The sequence below is a fragment of the Rhamphochromis longiceps genome, linkage group LG11 (assembly GCF_057381845.1).
Source record: "Rhamphochromis longiceps isolate RC_006_pf linkage group LG11, R_longiceps_female_GT1.1, whole genome shotgun sequence".
NCBI lineage: Eukaryota > Metazoa > Chordata > Actinopteri > Cichliformes > Cichlidae > Rhamphochromis > Rhamphochromis longiceps.
This window is the reverse complement of record NC_140567.1, coordinates 35411992-35431999: the sequence shown is the minus strand read 5'-3', so window position 1 is coordinate 35431999 and position 20008 is coordinate 35411992. Positions and strand designations below refer to the sequence as shown.

General features: G+C 42.5%; 1 protein-coding gene across 1 annotated transcript in view; it reads left to right on the top strand.

The window, feature by feature from the left end:
* The window catches only part of plcl2 (phospholipase C like 2), a 40558-nt gene extending 21354 nt beyond the window's left edge, over nucleotides 1–19204 (top strand). The window contains exons 3-7 of the mRNA XM_085423807.1: nucleotides 1639–4119; nucleotides 5572–5775; nucleotides 10180–10255; nucleotides 16815–16924; nucleotides 18442–19204. Coding sequence (XP_085279933.1) covers nucleotides 1639–4119; nucleotides 5572–5775; nucleotides 10180–10255; nucleotides 16815–16924; nucleotides 18442–18645 — 3075 coding nt within the window. The 3' untranslated portion in view covers nucleotides 18646–19204. The remainder of the gene's footprint in view (nucleotides 1–1638; nucleotides 4120–5571; nucleotides 5776–10179; nucleotides 10256–16814; nucleotides 16925–18441) is intronic.
* Nucleotides 19205–20008: the final 804 nt, after the last annotated feature.

Genomic DNA, 20008 nt, shown 5'->3' with positions numbered 1-20008 from the left:
TTGATCTGGTGCTGTGCTTTGACTTGGCAAAGAAACAGATGAACAGAGATAAGTGATGGAGATTAATATGTACCCTATAAAACAAATAAATGTAGCTATAAATAGCCCATCTGATCATGATCATGTTGTCTTTTGAAAACCATGTAAGGCTAAACGAAGCTGCACTTGCAGCTTGCAGTATTGTGGATCACCTGACTGAAAAAAAGACTGTTGCATAACAGTTTTTTTTTCTAAGGAAACATTAAATGGTAAGACAAGGGTGCTTTGGCAATCTATACCTATTGTAGTGCACTGGGTGTGTGCACTACAATAGGTACACACTGGGTGTGTGCAGTATTTTTATCTCCTTATACTGACTGTATTATGGTTACTGCCTACTGATGACTATCCTAAAATCCACCTTTTTGTCCAGATCAGAAGGATTATGTAAGGAATTCCCATTTTAGGTTAGGGCAAGAACTGACCTTAAGCAACAGACTGCAAAATAAGGTCCATCCATGATCATTACAGGGGCACAAGATAAGAGTCAGTGTCTGTTTTTTTATACTCCAACACACAGATGCTGATGAATCAATTTGGAAAAAAAATTACATTATATAATTGTTTCGGTCTGTGTTTCATCTCAGAAGCGCCTACTGACAGATTTGCTTGATCATTTCTGTTATGTAAGATGTTTGTTACTACGCTTGGTTGTATAGATGGTTTTTATGTTAGAGAAGATTTTGTTTCAGCCTTCCATCCTCATCATTCCAGCTACTTAGACATCTTAATTGTACAAACTAATAAACAATCTCACTGAGAGTGGGCTGTTGGCAGCAGGGAGAACTATCAGGAGTGTCCATTGCTTTTGCTGCATCTTGACCTCTATATACATGATGTAATAATGAGTAGCCAATCCCTTTGTGCCTCTAAAAACAATAGCATTTCACTCATTCAGTCGTTAGATTAAAAGAAAATAAAGGTTGATGTTTCTACTGGAATGTATTGCAACGTAGTCTAGTTACATCATATAGCTGAACAATGCTGCCACAGGATGATTAATAAGGGTGTGGGTTTTTCTAAAATTGTGAAATGACTTCAATAATGTCAAGTGTAAAATGCTGTTGTACTGAAGGGAACTGCTGCGATGGAAAGAGCAGGGTTCACTGAAAATGTCAGACGTGTGACTGCTGTAGATGACTGGATTTGTGTGGGTGATGCTCTCCTAAGGGAGATTCCTTGTTGTATCTGTATAATACACAGCGACAGGTGCCTTAAGTCAACCAACAAGGTTGCTGCTGTTGGACCAAGAAGGAGGACTATCTGGGCAAACAGTATGTCAGAGTGGGCAGCATGCTGGGTGCTGTATTTAGATTTTTCTTGAGTTGGAAAGAAATAAAAAATGTGGAGATTGTGCTACAGGTCTGCTAGAGAGATTGATGACTCTAAAATTAACCTGGGGGAAAAAACAAAATAGTGATCCACACGGAACAGTACTTTTTTAGTATATGATTTAAGTAAGCCTAGACTGGCTTACCCCTTTAAAGTTAAACCTTGATTATAACTGCATACTGTCATATTTTCATTGTTGTTGTTGTTTCCTGTACTTTAAATGAAAAGATTTCTATTGATACACAGTGTTTTTCCTTTTCTCTGCAGGATGGAAAACAGCGGAAGGAAAGAAAGAAGACTGTCTCATTCAGCAGCATGCCCACTGAGAAGAAGATTAGTAGCGCAAGTGATTGCATCAGTGCCATGGTTGATGGGTCTGAGCTCAAAAAAGTGCGATCCAATTCGCGCATTTACCATCGCTACTTTCTCCTTGACGCCGACATGCAGTCTTTGAGATGGGAGCCTTCAAAGAAGGAAGTAGACAAGGCTAAAATCGATGTAAAATCTATCAAAGAGGTTCGGACAGGCAAAAACACAGATACTTTTAGAACTAATGGAACCTATGATCAGATTTCGGAGGACTGTGCTTTCTCTGTCATTTTTGGGGAGAACTATGAGTCCCTAGACTTGGTGGCGAACACTGCAGATGTAGCCAACACGTGGGTCACAGGGCTGAGGTACCTGATATCCTATGGGAAACATACCTTAAATATGATTGAGAGCAGTCAGAACAACATGCGCTCATCGTGGTTAGGTGAGCTTTTTGATGAGGAGGATACTACAAACAGCAAGCAACTTTCTATATGCACTGCTGTACAGTTAGTCAAAAAGTTGAATCCGGGACTCAAAAATGTGAAAATAGAACTGAAATTCAAGGAGCTGCATAAAGTTAAGGACAAATCAGGTTCGGATGTGGCAAAAGAGGAGTTCATTGAAGTCTTTCACGATCTTTGTACCAGACCAGAAATATATTTTCTCTTTGTTCAGTTTTCCAGTAATAAAGAATTTCTTGATACCAAGGACTTAATGATATTTCTGGAGGCAGAACAGGGAATGGCACAAGTCAGCGAAGAGACCAGCTTTGACGTAATTCAGAAATATGAGCCATCGAAAGAGGGCCAGCTCAAAGGTTGGCTGTCTTTGGACGGGTTCTCTAACTATCTTATGTCCTCAGAGTGCCATATATTTGACCCTGAACATAAATCAGTCTGCCAAGACGTGAACCAACCCTTGTCCCACTACTACATCAATGCATCACACAACACCTACCTGATAGAAGATCAGTTCAGAGGCCCCTCTGATGTGACAGGCTATATCCGTGCTCTCAAGATGGGCTGCCGCAGTGTAGAGCTGGATGTGTGGGACGGACCTGATAATGAACCTGTAATTTACACTGGTCACACAATGACCTCACAGATAGTTTTTCGCAGTGTCATTGACGTCATTAACAAATATGCCTTTGTTGCCTCTGAGTTTCCATTGATACTGTGCTTAGAAAACCACTGTTCCTTGAAGCAACAGAGAGTCATGTTCCAGCACCTAAAGAAAATCCTTGGAGACAAGCTCCACCTAGATCCTCCAAAACCTGAGGACTGTTACCTTCCATCTCCTAATGAACTGAAGGGGAAGATCCTACTGAAGGGTAAGAAGTTGGGCACAAATTGCACTGCTTCAGAAGGTGAGGTGACAGATGAGGATGAAGGGGCAGAGATGTCTCAAAGGATGAGCATTGAGACTGCTGAACAACAAACAGTTGCACTCAAGAAATTTCAGCTGTCCAAGGAGCTCTCTGATCTGGTGACTTTGTGCAAGTCTGTGGAGTTCAAAGACTTTCCAACATCTTTCCAAAAACAGAAGCATTGGGAGCTGTGCTCTTTCAATGAAGTCTTTGCCAGTCGCTGTGCCAGTGAATTCCCAGGTGACTTTGTTAACTATAACAAGAAGTTCCTAGCACGGGTTTACCCTAGTCCCATGCGGATTGACTCCAGCAACATGAATCCACAAGATTTCTGGAAGTGTGGCTGTCAGATTGTAGCAATGAACTACCAGACTCCTGGCCTGATGATGGATTTAAACATTGGCTGGTTCCGTCAGAATGGGAACTGTGGTTATGTGCTGCGTCCAGCGATCATGAGGGAGCAGGTTTCATATTTCAGTGCCAACACTAAAGATTCAGTGCCTGGTGTTTCTCCACAGCTCTTGCACATCAAGATTATCAGTGGACAAAACTTTCCAAAACCCAAAGGCTCAGGTGCCAAAGGAGACGTAGTAGATCCCTACGTGTATGTCGAAATACACGGCATTCCCGCCGACTGCGCTGAGCAAAGGACTAAAACGGTCAACCAAAACGGGGACAACCCTCTGTTTGACGAGAGCTTCGAGTTTCAGATAAACCTCCCCGAACTTGCAATGGTGCGCTTTGTGGTGCTGGATGACGACTATATTGGCGATGAGTTTATCGGTCAATACACAATCCCGTTTGAGTGTCTGCAGCCAGGTTTCCGCCATGTTCCGCTGCAGTCTCTGACAGGGGAAGTGCTGCCACATACCTTATTGTTTGTTCATGTGGCAATAACCAATCGAAGAGGAGGCGGCAAACCTCACAAAAGGGGGCTGTCTGTACGAAAAGGCAAGAGGAGTAGAGAGTATGCAAGCATGAGGGTGCTATTGATCAAAGCTCTGGATGATGTCTTCAAAACAGCCATTCAGCCACTGAGAGAGGCAACAGACCTCAGAGAAAACATGCAGGTAAGGCATGAAGTATTGATTTTTTTTTTCCCACCCTTTTTTTGTGTGATTAACTAGAGTGGGTCTGAATTAACAGTGTCATCCAAGATATATTTTGTACTGCATGGACATGCATGGAAAGTTTATGTCTGAACACATCTGAACAGTAGACTGAACACAATCTATTAATTATAACTAGATTTAATACAAGACATCTAAAGTAATTTAAAACAGCGGTCCCCAACCTTTATTGCGCCACGGACCGGTTTATGCCCGACAATATTTTCACGGACCGGCCTTTAAGGTGTCGCGGATAAATACAACAAAATAAAACTAGTACCGGTACCGAAAAAAAGAAGATTTATTCATAACACAGGTGAAAAGACCCAGGAAAACCGAGTTAACGATAAAAACGAAAACAAAATAACGCTGAAAACCAATAAAAACCCTGAAAACCATACATTTCACACCTGAGCCTCTACTCTCGCGGCCCGGTACCAAATTACTCACGGACCGGTACCGGTCCGAGGCCCGGGGGTTGGGGACCGTTGATTTAAAAGACTTCATCTTTGGAAAGGAAACACAAAAACCACCACCCTGGACTGAATTAGATTTGACCAAGTCCTTATGTGTGTCAAGGAATGGAGAGAAACGAGCAAACATAATGGTGAGATCCATGTTTTAACGATCCATGTTATAGAAGTTATTCATAACTTCTATTGTGTAAACTGGACCACATTTTTTAATGGTACCAGTGATGGAAAAACAATATAAAGCTGTTTGTTTTAACTGCTTAGCTTTAACCCACAGTGTTTAATGGACTCCAGTCCAGACAGACTTACTGTGATCCCTCTTTTCAGAAAAAGAGGCATTTATGTCATTGTTCAAGCTTTCAAAGAAATGCAAAGGGCTGCATAGGAAATACACTGCTCGAGTGTCTCTGCACTGTGGATGGTCTCAGGTTGTGTTTCTTCAGGCGTTGTATTAGGTTTTATTTTGGTAGCGTTGTTTATATTGCGGTCGTTGTGTGATAACAAGCCACTGGCCTTGTGATTATAACACATCTTGGCCCTCCTGCCAGTTTTTCCCTCTGCTTGTTTATGTAGGATTTAAATTTGGCCTTTCACAGAAAGGTTAGGGTGTTTGTGTCTCTGTGTGTGTCTGTGTGTCTTTGTGAACCTGGTGTCAGTCCAAAAGGATTGAGTGTTTATGAGTGGCTTATAAGAGCCAAAATGAAAGTTCCCACAGGTAATGAATGAGCTTCCAGGCGTTTCCTTTGAGAAAGTGCTGTTCTGTGCGGTTGTGGGGCAGATGAAGGGCATATTTTCGAAAGCTGGAATATTAGGTTCCTTTCCTTTTAGACTTTTTGTAATGCTTATGCCATTTGATGCATGTTTTGCTTGGCATGCCAGTGTAAACCAGCATAAGTTCATGCAAGCCAGACTGTAATTACGCTTTCTCCATTCTCTGCAGAATGCCATAGCGTCCTTTAAAGAGCTGTGCGGCCTTTCAGCGGTGGCTAACCTGAAGCAGTGCATCTTGGCCCTTTCCCCTCGACTGACTGGGCCTGACAATAACCCCCTTCTGGTGTTCAACCTCAATGAGCAGTACCCCAACTTAGAGCCTCAAGGCCTGCTACCAGAGGTCCTAAAGAAAGTCGTTACCACATATGACATGGTGAGCAGTTTTTTGCATGATTCATTTACTTTATTTACACAGTAGTAACTCTAGTGAATATCAAAAATGACAGTAAATAAAAAGAGGAGAGAGGCATTCAATTCCATGACCTGAAATAATGTCTAGAAACAAAGTAGCAGATATAATTTAATCTCTTGTCGTCTGGATCTAAGTGTGTTCTGTCTTTGTTGTCCAAACTCGTGGTTCTTTTGCAGTGCATAGAAAAGAAAACTTAATTTGTATTTGGCAGCAACCCATTCCACTCATGCATGCTTTTGCCATCAACAGGAAGGGATGATCTAACAAGGCAAACCAACGCCAATCAGATCAATACCTGGGCTTACTGACCTAATGGGGACACACAGAGATGGTTAGGTAACAGGGCTGAAGTTCTGTTAAGTAATAAAATCAATGTTTACAAGTTATGCAACATGCCATTGAGGCTATTCCCAGCTACACCATTAACCTTAAAACACGATGTTCTCTGACACTGATTCTTGGCACAACATGAACAAGGAGGCAAAAGCACAGCAACAAGAGAAACAATTTTGTCTCTGATTTGAAAACTTAATAAACACATAGATTAGGTATGAACATTCAAGAAAAGAAAGTCCAAAATCTTTTTTTAAACCAGGCTGTAAATATGATTTTTACTGCTGGAAAGATGGACGTGTTAATACAACACTGGCTTACCTACTAGTCCCATGTGGCCATTAGAGAAACTACAGTTCTTGGCTCTTTTGTCTTTAGGTTCAACTCTGGATTCAAAGAATACACCTGTGCATTTGCATTATTTGTTATCCAAATGATACATTATGCATTAAACTAAAAAAATGGAAATGGCAAAAGCTTCATACCTTGCAACTCAAGGACGAACATAGGAAAAGGACTCTGATGCAGACCGATTAAGGTGACCCCTCTGCTCTATTCAGACATGAGAACGGAAAGCTAGGTAATTGGCCCTGATGGAAGGAGCGCCAGGAAAATTGAGTTGGAGAGGAAGAAAGAAGAAAATGGCGGGTGTTTGGGGACTAAAATCAAATAAATTAAGATCAAGGGCTTAAGTGGTGTGAAGCTGCAGGCCTTGATCATCAGCAGAGTGCCAGAAGTGATGGCAAGCAGAAAGGTGTGGCGGCAAAAGATGAGCTGACAAGTGCATACGCGTAAGAAAAAGAGGGAGTGCAACCTTAAAATAATGTTAAATAATGTATGGATAAGTACAATTAGAAATTCTGGTAGTGTGTCAAAATCCACCGCAGGGAGTAGCCAGGCTTTCAGCTCCTGATTGGCAAAAATAGAATGTGGGTCTCAATGCTGCCCATTTGTGTGCTAAGAGAAAAAGCTGGAGAGACTCGGTAGTATGCCAGCTCGAGCTCTTAGGTAATATGGTCCGATTTCTGTTTGTACTCACAACAGATTAACTAAGGGCACAGAGTGTGGATGGAGAAAATACAAAGTCTTTGAAACACTGAACCGAGGGGACTTCAAAACCCATATGTTAGGCTTTTATTGGGGAATAAACTTTGTTCTAGAATGGTTCTGCTAAGATGTCTGTTATCTGCAGTTCAACCACATACATCAAACAAGACTCATTAACACAATATTTTTAATAACATTAAAGTTGTTGTTCACAATATATATTCTCTTTTTAGTTTTAGTTTGCAGAAATGTATCATTGAACTAACGTCACCTTGAAAATAAAAGACCATTTGTGTCTTTGTTAATGTGGGTGGTAATAATAATAATAACAACAACGGCCATAACATTTAGAGGATGCAGTTTAGTGTGCAAATAGGGAGCAGTCCACCCACTTACCTTACTAGAATATGCCTTTAAAGACGCTTGATTTGCTGTGTCTGCCACCAAGACAGTAATTTCTTTACCCATCAGGAAAGTAATCACAGTGTGTGAGGCAGCTCTAAGTGCCGCAACTGCAGCTGCAGAGTGAGACAAACAGCCACAGTCACTTAGTCATGACTGCCTGTAGAAGAACATGGTGAGTCACCATATGGGTTTGTGCAACGGTGTCTGTCCCCCATACTGAGCACAGTATCAGGCAATGACTCTGCATAGTCATGCTTCGGGGGGAAAAAGGCTGCACGTTCATATTTATCTTCAGAAAACGTCTGCTGTGTTCTCACTTATTTTCTTAGAGTGCATTAGAAAGAATAGCAGCTCAGGCCGTGACAAGTCTGTCGACATGCTCATAAAGGATAAGGCTGGCATTATTTCATATTTTCCTTATTAACACATCTGAAAAGACCAAAACGGTAGGAACAAACAAAGCTCTCTAATTTCATGGATTATACACCCTCGATTCCTTTCCTTGTATCCTTCCCGTGCATCTTAGTCCCTCCTACCAGAGATGCGAGGAGAGAATAATCGAGGCAACGGGGATTCAACAAAATGAGACATCCTCGCCTCTCAGCCATCAAAGCTGGCACAGCAGCAACATAAATTTTGTTGTAGTCCAGCTACTGCTGTATTTTATTGATTCAGATATGTGATCACATGATGCAATTCACACCATGGTGCAATGTGACAAGGTAGGCTATCATGCAGGCGATTAACCAAATTGCAAATAACTGAAACAGCATGCGAGTGCAAAGATCTAGTTGTTTGTGGTGTCGTCGTGTCACCTGTGTTTGTATAGGTCAGCTGCGTGCCACGCCTTTTACATTCTGATGGTAAAATCGCTTCTGTGCATCCTCGAGTATTACTCCTCTCTCCTCTGTCCTTGAGAAGTATGTTAGAAATGAAGACATCCTTCAATGTGGTGTCCAGTGATGGATTTTGGAGTCACAGGCAGGAGGACAGAGAAGATTGCGAGGCACCAAATAGAGAAATGAGAAAAGCCTAATGTGCTTCTGGAAGGAAGATATATGGTAGTAAAATGTACCATAGTTTTGATTTTGTTTAAAGAGACAGCTTTATTAAATACAAACCAGACCTGTCGCACTTTTTCAAATTCTCCCTACGTATCTTTTGTAACTCGCCAACAAAGTTCAGTTGCGGATAGAAATTTTGATGCCTGCTAAGTAACGTATGGTCGGCGTATGCTGAACATGACACGTGAAGCAGACACAAACAGAATACGTAATATTGCATTGCAGGATGATGATGAGATGAAGATAATATACATGAAAATCCAAAGAACTGTTAATCATCAGTGTATGTGTGATAATATTCGTGCAAAGTTTTGTTCAGATTAAGCACCAGTTAAGGACGAGGTGGGACTGCGTCATTACAGTAAGACTGTCAGAGCAGTGAAGTACAGCCTCTGTTGGATTAAGTACTATATATTTTCCCCTCTATCGCTCTCTATACGGGCCTCCCTGATTTCCCTCTTCTCTGGGATCTGGCTGGCAGGCTCCAAAGATTGATGTTGGGGCCACAGTGATGCTTGTTTTTGGCTTTGTCTCTCCGATCTCTGCAATAAAACATTGTTCATCATTCCTTAATTTCCATCTTGGCAGCTGAGCCGGGCCGCCTGGCTTCGCAGCACAACCTCTATATGCTTAAGTCACACCGGGAGTGAACAAGTCAATTACGACCGTGCCGCACCAGTAACCTACAGGCACTTAATTGAAATCAAAAGTGCAGTAACATTAGGGTATAAATAGCATCCCCATCAGATGAAAAAAATGAAGCTATTACTAAAATAATTGTGGCAAAAGATCCAGATGGTCTTCCAGGCACCCTGTTTACTCCATGCTTATTTACCCCCGTCTGTGACAGCCTACATATGCACCATTAACCTCCTGAAACAACATGCTGCTGCCGTCTTCCTTGTGTTAAAAAAATGTTTTCGTTATTTCTTTATTTTTTTTGTTTACTGTTAGGAAGAAGCAGCGCTGGCATTTAATATGTAAATGGATTGCCACAAGAGTTTCAACAGTCTGCAGGTCAGCAGAGTTTGTGCACTCAATTAGAGGTGCGCATAAGACCAGAGGAGCTAAACTTAGCATCTGTCGCAGCTGCAGCTTCACAGAGAACACAGTAATGGTGTTGCTGCTTGAGAATGACTGACATGTTTTTAATTGAAATGACCTTAATTATCAGCACTTCCTTTGAAAAAAATACTTTCCAACCAAAGTCAGATTTGCACATATATATTTTTCTCATTTAAAACAGGACACTGGTGGTGTTTCAGGGAAGAAAAGTAACTTTTAATAAACAACCTAATTGCTTGTGTCTCCTACCCTCTAATTTTGGCTTTCAAAAATGCAATTTAGCAGCCTGGCCCACTCACATCCCCTGTAATAACAACTTGTTTTCTAAGCACTCCCTGGATAGAAACTGCCTGCTAGCAGACAGACTGCTTCCTGCTTTGTTGTGGGATGCTAGTTTTGCTGATGTGGAAACTAAAGGCAAATGTGAGCAAATATGTTTGTGTGCTTTCAGGTAATCCAGACCAGCAAGACGCTGCTAGAGAGCTCAGAGGGGGTGTACGAGAGAATCCTACAAACCCAAAAAGCAGGTAAGATACAGTCACACAGGAGAGGAGGAAAACCCTTAAAAGGCAGAATTTCCTGACACCACTAATCAGCATCTGAGTGTTTGCCTGTGGCCGCATGTCTCCTCTGAAGCCACAGAAGTGACGTGGGATCAGTCAATATGAATTAATTAGAATTTTCTTATTTGCATAAGTGGAATTACCATTTGATTCATGTTCATTAATGTGATCCAGTCACTGTTTCTCTTTGAAAAGCTGCCATTCAAATAGAGGTGTTTAATTCACACCTGTAAGAGCCTCTGTCCTGTATTCTAATTACATGGTTCGAGACTGAGTGACGAGTGAAATGGGGGAAGACTGTGTGAAGTTAATAGATGGCAATCGATCCACACACACGCCATTCAGTACCAGTTAGAGCTCCATGCCTTTATGGAGCCTTGGCCTGCCAGCCGATTGTAACATTTCGACTTTGTGTCAATAAGGGAAAAGCAAATCCATTCAAGTTTGGTCATCCTCATAGGTCACTGGATTTAAGATGCAGCACACAGATGGGCTCTGGAGGCACCATTTCTTCTTGAGTCTGTGTTAATGATTGAAGAGGACTGCCTTTTATTTTAGGGCCGTTCTTGTTTCATGAAGCAGCTACAGCAGTGAACCAAAAATATGGGTAAAACCTCTTAATTTTGAAGCTAATGTGATTCATATTGTAGCACTTTCTTGCAATGAATCCTGTCTAAGTAGTCTAGAGGGCTAATTTAACATTGAGCAAGCCTGCTGGAAACGCTTAGTGAGAATGGAAGGGCGCAGAGATGGACCATCATTACCACAGCTCAGCTTTATTGGCTTTCAGATGGGTGACTTATAAAATATTCATTGTCTATTGTCTTGCTGCATCAGAGAGGATGACGACTGTGCCTTTTTAAGCAATGTGAATCAAAGGCATTTTGGTGTTTTTCGTTTCAACCACCTTCCAGACCTTAACAATTATCAGCCAGTGGCTTTGGGCTAAAGATGTACTTGAACTTACTGACATCAGAAAGATCCCCCAAAGCCTTTGAATTTTTATTTAGAGCATTTTCTGTTTGGCTCCAAATTGGACTGTAGCATGCACAATTCAGAACAGCTTCTGTCCTAAATGCATGACCTGTTTGTGTCCCTCAGCCATAATAACACCCTGTGATCTGTACGGCCTTCATTGTACACATCAAAAGGCGTCCTTTTTTTTTCCTCTCTTTTGGCTTTTCTTTGTCTGCAGTTTGCAAATTTAGACTATGACGTTACTGTTACCGGCTTACCACAGTGAGATTACATGTGCCAGCTGTTGTGTTGCTTATCTTCCATGTAAAGTAGTTAAAAAGATAAAAGCCTGAAAAAGATGCCTGCCAGGCATTATTAGATCATTTTTACCTCACAAAATTGCATTTCATTATCAGTTCTGTTGTGTTCCGGGGCAGATGCTTGATCTTGATTTGTTACTGATTTAGAGGAGATTTAAAAAGTGGCTATTATCATATAATTGAATATGCTAGTATGCCTGCGCAGGTTACCAAACTGAGTTTTGAATTAACCACATTTTAGTGGTAAAGAACAGCGCATCACTCTTGTTGAGCTCTCACCTCTTTAGTGCAGCCTGGCTCATAGCAGATAACTAGCTATTATGATCCAGTTAAATTGTAAAGTGTTGTAGGCAGACACAGACTGAGTGTGGCATGTGAACAGTTCACTAGTCGATTAAATGTTATACGCTACAGTCAGTTAAACTCTTTAATTAAAGCTGGCACACCTCCACCTCCAGAATACCTTTAAAAAAAAAAAAAGGACCCTCAGAGTTGTTTGAGGGTGGAAAACTGTCTACAGTGGTCGACTGTAAACATGTTTTGGAGATTTTTTACGTGGGACTGTACAGATCAAAGATGCTTTTGTTTCCTTGCATTTTACAAATTTAGAGCATGACAAGAATTGACTGCTTTTCAAAGCCAGCCTCAAGTGGCCAAATCAAATCAAATCAAATCACTTTTATTGTCACATCACATGTGCAGGCACACTGGCACAGCACATGCGAGTGAAATTCTTGTGTGCGAGCCCCACAAGCAACAGAGATGTGCAAACACAATAACACAAACGAGCAAAATACAAGAATGGCCAACCTGAAACTAATAAATATATGTACAATATATAATAGTGTATGCATTTCTGGATGTGTATACTAAATATTTTCCTGTGTGTGTGTGTGTGTGTGTGTGTGTGTGTGTGTGTGTGTGTGTGTGTGTGTGTGTGTGTGTGTGTGTGTGTGTATACACATTTTTACAAATTAAATAGTAAAAAAAATAATAATAATAATAATAATAATAAAATATATAAAATATACAGAGTTGAATATGTGCAAAACAAGTGGCATTTATATACAGTGTGGAGTGCATAATGTTGAAGTTCCAGTAGTGAAGCTGAGGTGTCTATGACGTGTTCAGCAGTCTGATGGCCTGATGGAAAAAGCTGTCTCTCAGTCTGCTGGTACGGGACCGGATGCTGCAGAACCTCCTTCCTGATGGAAGCAGTCTGAACAGTTTATGGCTGGGGTGACTGGAGTCCTTGATGATCCTCCCCGCTTTCCTCAGGCAGCGCTTCCTGTAGATGTCTTGGAGGGAGGGAAGCTCACCTCCAATTATCCGTTCAGAGCACCGCACTACTCGCTGGAGAGCTTTGCAGTTGTAGGCGGTGCTGTTGCCATACCAGGTGGTGATGCATCCAGTGAGGATGCTCTCAATGGCACAGTGATAGAAGGTCCTGAGGATGCGGGGGCTCATGCCGAATCTTTTCAGTCTCCTGAGAAAGAAGAGGCGCTGCTGCGCCTTCTTCACTGTTTTGTTTGTGTGTACTGACCACGTAAGATCCTCAGCCAGATGTACTCCAAGGAACCGGAAGCTGCTCACTCTCTCCACAGCAGCGCCGTTGATGGTGATGGGGGTGTGTACTTCTCTGCACCTCCGGAAGTCCACTATCAACTCCTTTGTCTTTGCGACGTTGAGGGTGAGATGGTTGTCTTGACACCAGTGGGTCAGGGCGCTGACCTCCTCCCTGTAAGCCGAGCAGATGAAGTCCCTGACCAGCTTCTCGAAGCATTTGCTTACGATGGGGGTCAGGGCACTAGGGGAACTGGAGGTATTGGCGCTGTTTTGGCTTCAGAAGTTGCTCCTCGGTCCGACCTGACAAATGCAGCCAATGCGAGCGTTTCCTGGTTCAGCTGCGTTGAACTGCATGGCCTGTGTGGAATACATTTCGACCAATAGAAACGCAGAACGACATGAAACAGCATATATTACACGTGAAAACCATGAGCTGCCTCAAAAATGTAGGCAGGGTGCAGCGGCCAACCTCCTGTATGGAAGGACATATTAGGACACTTTAAATGAAACCATAGTCCAACAAACGAGTAAGACGGGAGTAAAAATTTAAGAAGACAAGCATTTTTTTATTTTTATTTCAAAAGCTTCCAGAGAAGCATGATGGGGACTTAAATCTCAAAGCATATTTATATATGATTATCCAAAATCAACTGGAGAAAATTAAACAACCAACAATTGCAAACTAGGACACAACAGATGGCAAACTGATGAACTTGAACATTGATTTATTTTCCATCCCAAACTGACATAATTCTATCCCAGCGGTGCATGCAGCATGGTTTTGTGCATCTGTTGAGTAGAAACTGGGTCAGTATAAACCCAATTCCCCCTTTACAGAAAGCAGAATGTTTCAGCAGGAGCAGCTATTAAAGCTGTGAATAATCCATCACATCAGCTCAGACGAAGGAGGAGAGAGAGAGAAAAAAATGGACGTAGGTGGTGTCGGCGAACTCAGTCAGGTGTTTGCAGCTCAAACAGGGATGTCACCTCTCTCACCCGATACTCACTTAGGTTCCAATTAACATTTGGGGGAGCTGGATGGCCAAAGCTGCTGCAGACTAACATGATCAGCACAGAAGATGTTCTTTTAAATGCCAAGTTCAAAATTACAGTATTCAGTGCAAAGTGGAGCCACTGTGACATTTGGCAGAATACAAAGCAAAGAGCCAAAGTTTATTTTACAAGATAACATGACAGATTCTCAAAAATCAAATTGTCTAAAACAATCTTGTCCCTTTAAGCTTTCTTTAATCCGTTTGTAGAGCAGTGGATATTTTAAGGATATAATAACCATTACTTTGATTCTTTTCATTTTCTGGCTAATTATCTGCTTGTCAGCTTTTCTACTTTATGATGTAGATTTCTGAACATTTATACATAGAGTCAACAGTTTATCATCACTCCAGTTATACATACAGACACACGACTGTATACAAGTACAGTTGTGTGAGTTCTTAGCCAAAAGGCTTAATTTCAGCAATATTAAACAAACAGAAAAAAGTGCAATTGACCAAGAAGCTGTTGTATTGTTGCAGCATCTCTGGGGACTGGCCCATTGTGGTAAAGAATGAGTTGAGATTTACTGATCAATATACACTTTATCCTCACCCGTGGCCACGAGCTGGGAGTAGTGTACTCTGAAAGGGGTATGGGCACAGACACAGGCCGAAGAGCTCAGTGAGGGGGGGCTCAGAGCAGAGCCACTGCTCCTCCACACTGAAAGATGTAGTTCACGCCTCCCGGACACCACCTATGCAATGCGTTTCTGGCACGTCCTACCTAGAGCACTCCAGGACATCCTGGAGGCTCTGTGTCTCTTGGCAGGCTTGGGAACGTCTCAGTGTCCTGTGAAAGTGCTGTTGGATATAGTGGGAAGAGGGAGGTCAGGTGTCTCTGCTTAGACTGCTGCCCCTGTGACCCAGACCTGGATAATTGCTTAATCTGGATTTGTACTCCATGTCTGATAAAATTAGGTTTTAGTGGCATGTGTGGTATAAGTAGATATGATCCTGTCTTGCTGAAAGAATTATGAATTTAACCTATTGAAAAATTCAGGTCATGCTGCAATCCTTCACATTACGCCTCAGCCTTCTCGAAGCGGGCTTTACTGTACAGTTGCAGTCTTGCAGCATTACCTCAGAGATTAGAGTCTCAAATGCTTTGCTAAGAACGAGCTTTCCCCTTTCTTGCCTGCCAGACTCCATAAAACGTTGCTAGGCAACCTTCAGTGTAAGTTAAGTGTGTGTGTGCACCTTCTTCAGCACCGTCATGGTTCATGTGCGCAGCAGCAGCAGCTCTGTAGTTACAGTAGTGACCTGGAATTAAACAGATGTCATTTCACATTCGATTATAGCAAAAAATGGTGGGGAAAATACAAAAAAACAACTTGGGAGCGGTGACGTGACATCTGCTACAAATATGATAAATGTGTCACAACTGACTGAGTCCCGTCAGCTTCCTGAGGTTGTATTCATGCCAGAAGTCTGGTGACAGACGCAAATCCTCAGTTGAGTGGCTCCAAAACAGCCCAGCACCACACACCTATAATGGAGATTTCACACAAATGGGGTTGGGGGGGGGGGGGGGGGGGTTGTTGTCTCTCGCTCTCTCTCTCTCGTGCACACCATGTTTCCATGGCAACAGCACTGACAGGAACTACGACTGGCTCAAGCTGTTATCAGAGATTCAAGCGGAAATGTATGTGGAGTTTCCAGTGCAGAGATGTTACGCAGTCATGGAGTCTCTGCTCTGTCTGCCTTTGGTTTATGGTTCTCAGGCTGAAGTTTCCTGTTGCTGCCCTGCAAAGCAAAGTCAACTTTAAACATGTCCTTAGTCGGACTCAGTCATGCAGAGGAAGGAGGGGGGAAAATAGGAGAGGAGGGAAGAGGTGGGAAAGCTCCTCAGGAGACAAATCCCTCCTCTGTTGGAGGCCGTGATGCTAATCCACAGTGAAAGAGCGTCGTGTCCGTCTCCCACTCTCTCTGTTTCTGGGTCTCTTTTATCCCGCCTCACTGTTTCCTTCTCCTCATCTGTACTCCTGTCCCTTAGCATCCCTGTATTAGGAGGGTTTACCCAGGATTTGCACACTAGTCACTGCATGATATAGATTTCCCATTGATGATGCTGAAGAGAGGCATAAAACAGTCCCTCGCTGACAGGGACATCCCAGTGAAAATCTATGTATAAACACTGTGTGGATTCTAATAAAACAAAGCAGTCCCAAGAAAAGTCGGATACATTTTCCTTCCGCGGTCAATGAAAAGCTGAAAAACAGAGCACATTTTCCATCACGTCTGCTTTCCACACGACTTAATATTTTCATGGCAGGCGCTTGAGTTTGTGCTACAGGACAATCTCACCTGCTTTCCAGACCTGGTATGTATGTAACTGTGGCCACTGCGATCCATTATCACCTCGTATGCGTGCAGTGAGGAGACAGTAATGCTCTCCCACCTCCGGAGAGTCTCTGTACTTCCGCAGACTGAAGTTTTCTGCTGCTGGAGAAATGTGAATGTCGACAGTACATGCCAGGGTCTTTGCTTGCATGCGTTTCCTCACAGTGACAACAAGCCTAGCAAGCCTCGCATATCCCAGACTCCACTCTCGCAGCAGCTGTTCTTCTTTCCTAAACAAACACCGCACTGACTCGACACTCATTCTCGTCTGTTTCTCTCTCGCAGCTATGGAATTTCACGAGAACCTCCACGACCTGGCTGTGAAGGAAGGCTTGAAAGGCAGAAAGCTGCACAAGGCTGTGGAGAGCTTCACGTGGAACATCACCATTCTGAAGGTGAGATTTTCAGTCACATCACTTATAAGTCAAGCCAGTTTTATTAATGGAGGCCAATGCCACCACGTTGCTTAGAGGAGCTTTGCATAATAACCTTTATTTATCATACAATGGGCCCTGCTCGCTTCATCCTCTCACTTCGCTGTAAGCTACATTTCTTCTGATCCTTTTTGACATCATGACATTAGTTGGGAAAAAAAAAAGTGCCTTTCAGCAAGTGTTTAGAGGAGTCTTGAGATTTTCAGGACACAGGGATTGCTTGTATACGCTCAGCTTACTTAACCTTTATCCTGCTACAATGGCATGTAGACTGTATACAAACGAAACAAAGGAAAGGAATAAATAGATACACTACAGTGAGCTGCATGATTTATGGCTAAAAGCACCGAGTGTGTTCCCTGCCACAGCACCAGGACCAGAGCTGATCACTGTTAATCAATAAGGTGTTACAGTGCAGATCAAGTTTTGATCATAGTCAGCCTGACAAGTTGAACTAAAGTGCACGTTGATGACTGCAGCATCAGCTACTCTGACATTTAAAGGAAGTGACGACAGAGAAACGCTGCTGGGAGGAAATCTGATTGTTGGTCAGGAAAATGATCTAGTCGGCCGTAAATGCTGCTTTAACAGTGACGTGTTCCACAATGATAAAGGCTCTCACGTATAAAAGAAACCTCATGTAACTTGTGTTTTAACCAACTTAAAATGAACTATTTAAGCCTGCTGTGGACTTTCAGTGTTAGAACTGCACAGATGTTCAGGTAATGTTGAAGCAGTGAATACATGTTTAAGAAAAATAAAGTTACAGGTAGAACTAGGTGTGAAAAACATTTCAAATTTCATTAAAAACTCAACTGTATGTTGTGCTTATAAAACCAACTGCAGTGAAATTAAAGTATACAGGAGACGTGTTCAGCTCTGCGACCTGTTCAGGGTCTGACTCTCGCCCAATGACAGCTGGGATAAGCTCCACCCTCTCTGTGACCTTGAATTAGACAAGCGTTTAAAAAGATGGACGGATGGATGATTCGTTACGTTTGTCACTACACAGCAGAGGCACGAGGACACTTTGTGGGACGTTAGTGAAACTGGAATGTTTATGGACTGTGAGTCAGTGACCTTCACAAAGCATTTGTAATAAACTTTTCGGAGCCAATAACATCTTAAATCTGACACTGACACAACTCTACAACACATTAATCTAAACACAGAGGTAAGAGCGATCAGCTCTGCAGCTTCCTCCCTGAGCCTGGTTCAACTAGAGGTCTTTAACCCCACTGTTCCCAAGTGCTGTTCATAGAGAATAGAAAATATATGCTAATAATATACCATCAAATATTTGGGGTGCTCTTTGATATTGTATGGTTTTCTTTATTTTACAGTGTAACACCCCTTGAGATGTTTGTGTAGTGAATTAGCGTCGCACAAATTAAACTGAAAGAAGTTTTACAAGCTACAGTTTTTCCTGACACCCAATTTGCTGCTGTCTGACTCTGTGATCTGTGTTTACCTCTCAGGGCCAGGCGGATCTACTGAAGCATGCCCGAAGCGAAGTCCAGGAGAACCTCAAGCAGATCCACTATGCCGCGCTCACCTGTAAACTGACTAAAGGTAGCGCGGTGAGCGGTTCCTTCGGCTCTGAGTCCAAGAGCAGATGCAGCCTTGAGGCCATCCCGGAGAAGGCCATCGCGGAGGAGGAGCTGACGGACGAGGACAACTAGACGCGCAGACCTGACGCCCACCTTCAGACCTCCACTCTGTTCTTGCCTCCTGAGCTCAAAACCCAAAGCTTTGCTCCTTCACCAGTCTGTGTCTTTACCCAGACATCACTGCTCCGTGCACGCTAGTGTTTCTTCACATTCCATCACAAACATTCCTGCATCCCAAGCGCAGCTTTAACCTCTCTAACTTCTGCCATCAGTAAAACGCTGCTTTTCCAGGCACGAGCTCAGTTCACCACACGGCTTCACTGCAAGTTAATTCAAGTCTAGATAACTGGCAAATTACTAATGGAGCATTTGCTGCACATGTGCCACCAAACCTTCCCAGTCATCAAGCTCAGATCTCTACATCCTCCACGCCACTGCACAAGTTTTCTGCCATTCGTCTAACCCCAACTCTTCTCCTGACTGAACCAGGAGAGATGAGTGAACTACCAGCCACCAGACTGTTTAAGACATTCAGCTGTTTGGAGACAGTGCACTTCTACTCAGCAGAACAGGTGTTAAGAAAAGATATGAAGGAAAAAAAGCCGCGGATTGTTGTAAGAGATTTCCTAAAGCACAATTTTCTGGATTTACTGTATGAATGTAACGGGACAGGAGGAACAACAAGCCGACGGGAGAAGTCAATAAATGGTAGACGAACACATGTGAATGGGAGTAAAGAGCTGTTTACAATACTGAACTTGTCCATGTTTTTGTCTGCCAAAACAGTATACTGTGTGTATATATGGAGTTTTCTGTTACCTTTTTTTCTGCAGAGTGCATCATTTTATTATTGTACACTTGGAAATACAAGATTTATTTTATAAAAGATATATGAATATGTCTGTGGAAATACAAAGTTTTATTTGTCTGTGGACATCTGGTAACGAGGTTTATCACGAGGAAAAGTGACCCGAGTTTTCCCGGTGGAGTGCGCCAACACGTCGAGACAGAAGGACGAATAAGAGAATGTATTCATACAGTTTCTTTGGTGCAAACAACAACAAAGTCTCAAAATTCAGAACCAGCAACTGCACGGAAGAAACCGGTGACTGGACGTTAATGCACTCAACAGCTTGCAGTTTTGATCACATTAGCGTTTCATTGGGGAATATATGGGGCTTTTATTTTTGGAGCATGCTCCTCCCACACGAGAGTGCTGAAACCTGTAATAAATATTAAAAAGATTAGATTTCTTCCAAGGAAAAAAAAAAAAAAAAGCCAAACCAATTCCACAGATATTCAAAATAAACCAAATGAGAAATCTGTTCTGGCTGTGGAAAAAAAAGAAAACTCATCAGTCTGTTTTCTTGTAATTACTTGGTTTTGCTGAGCAGAATCATTGAATAGATCCTACAGGGACTCATCTCAAGGTTTC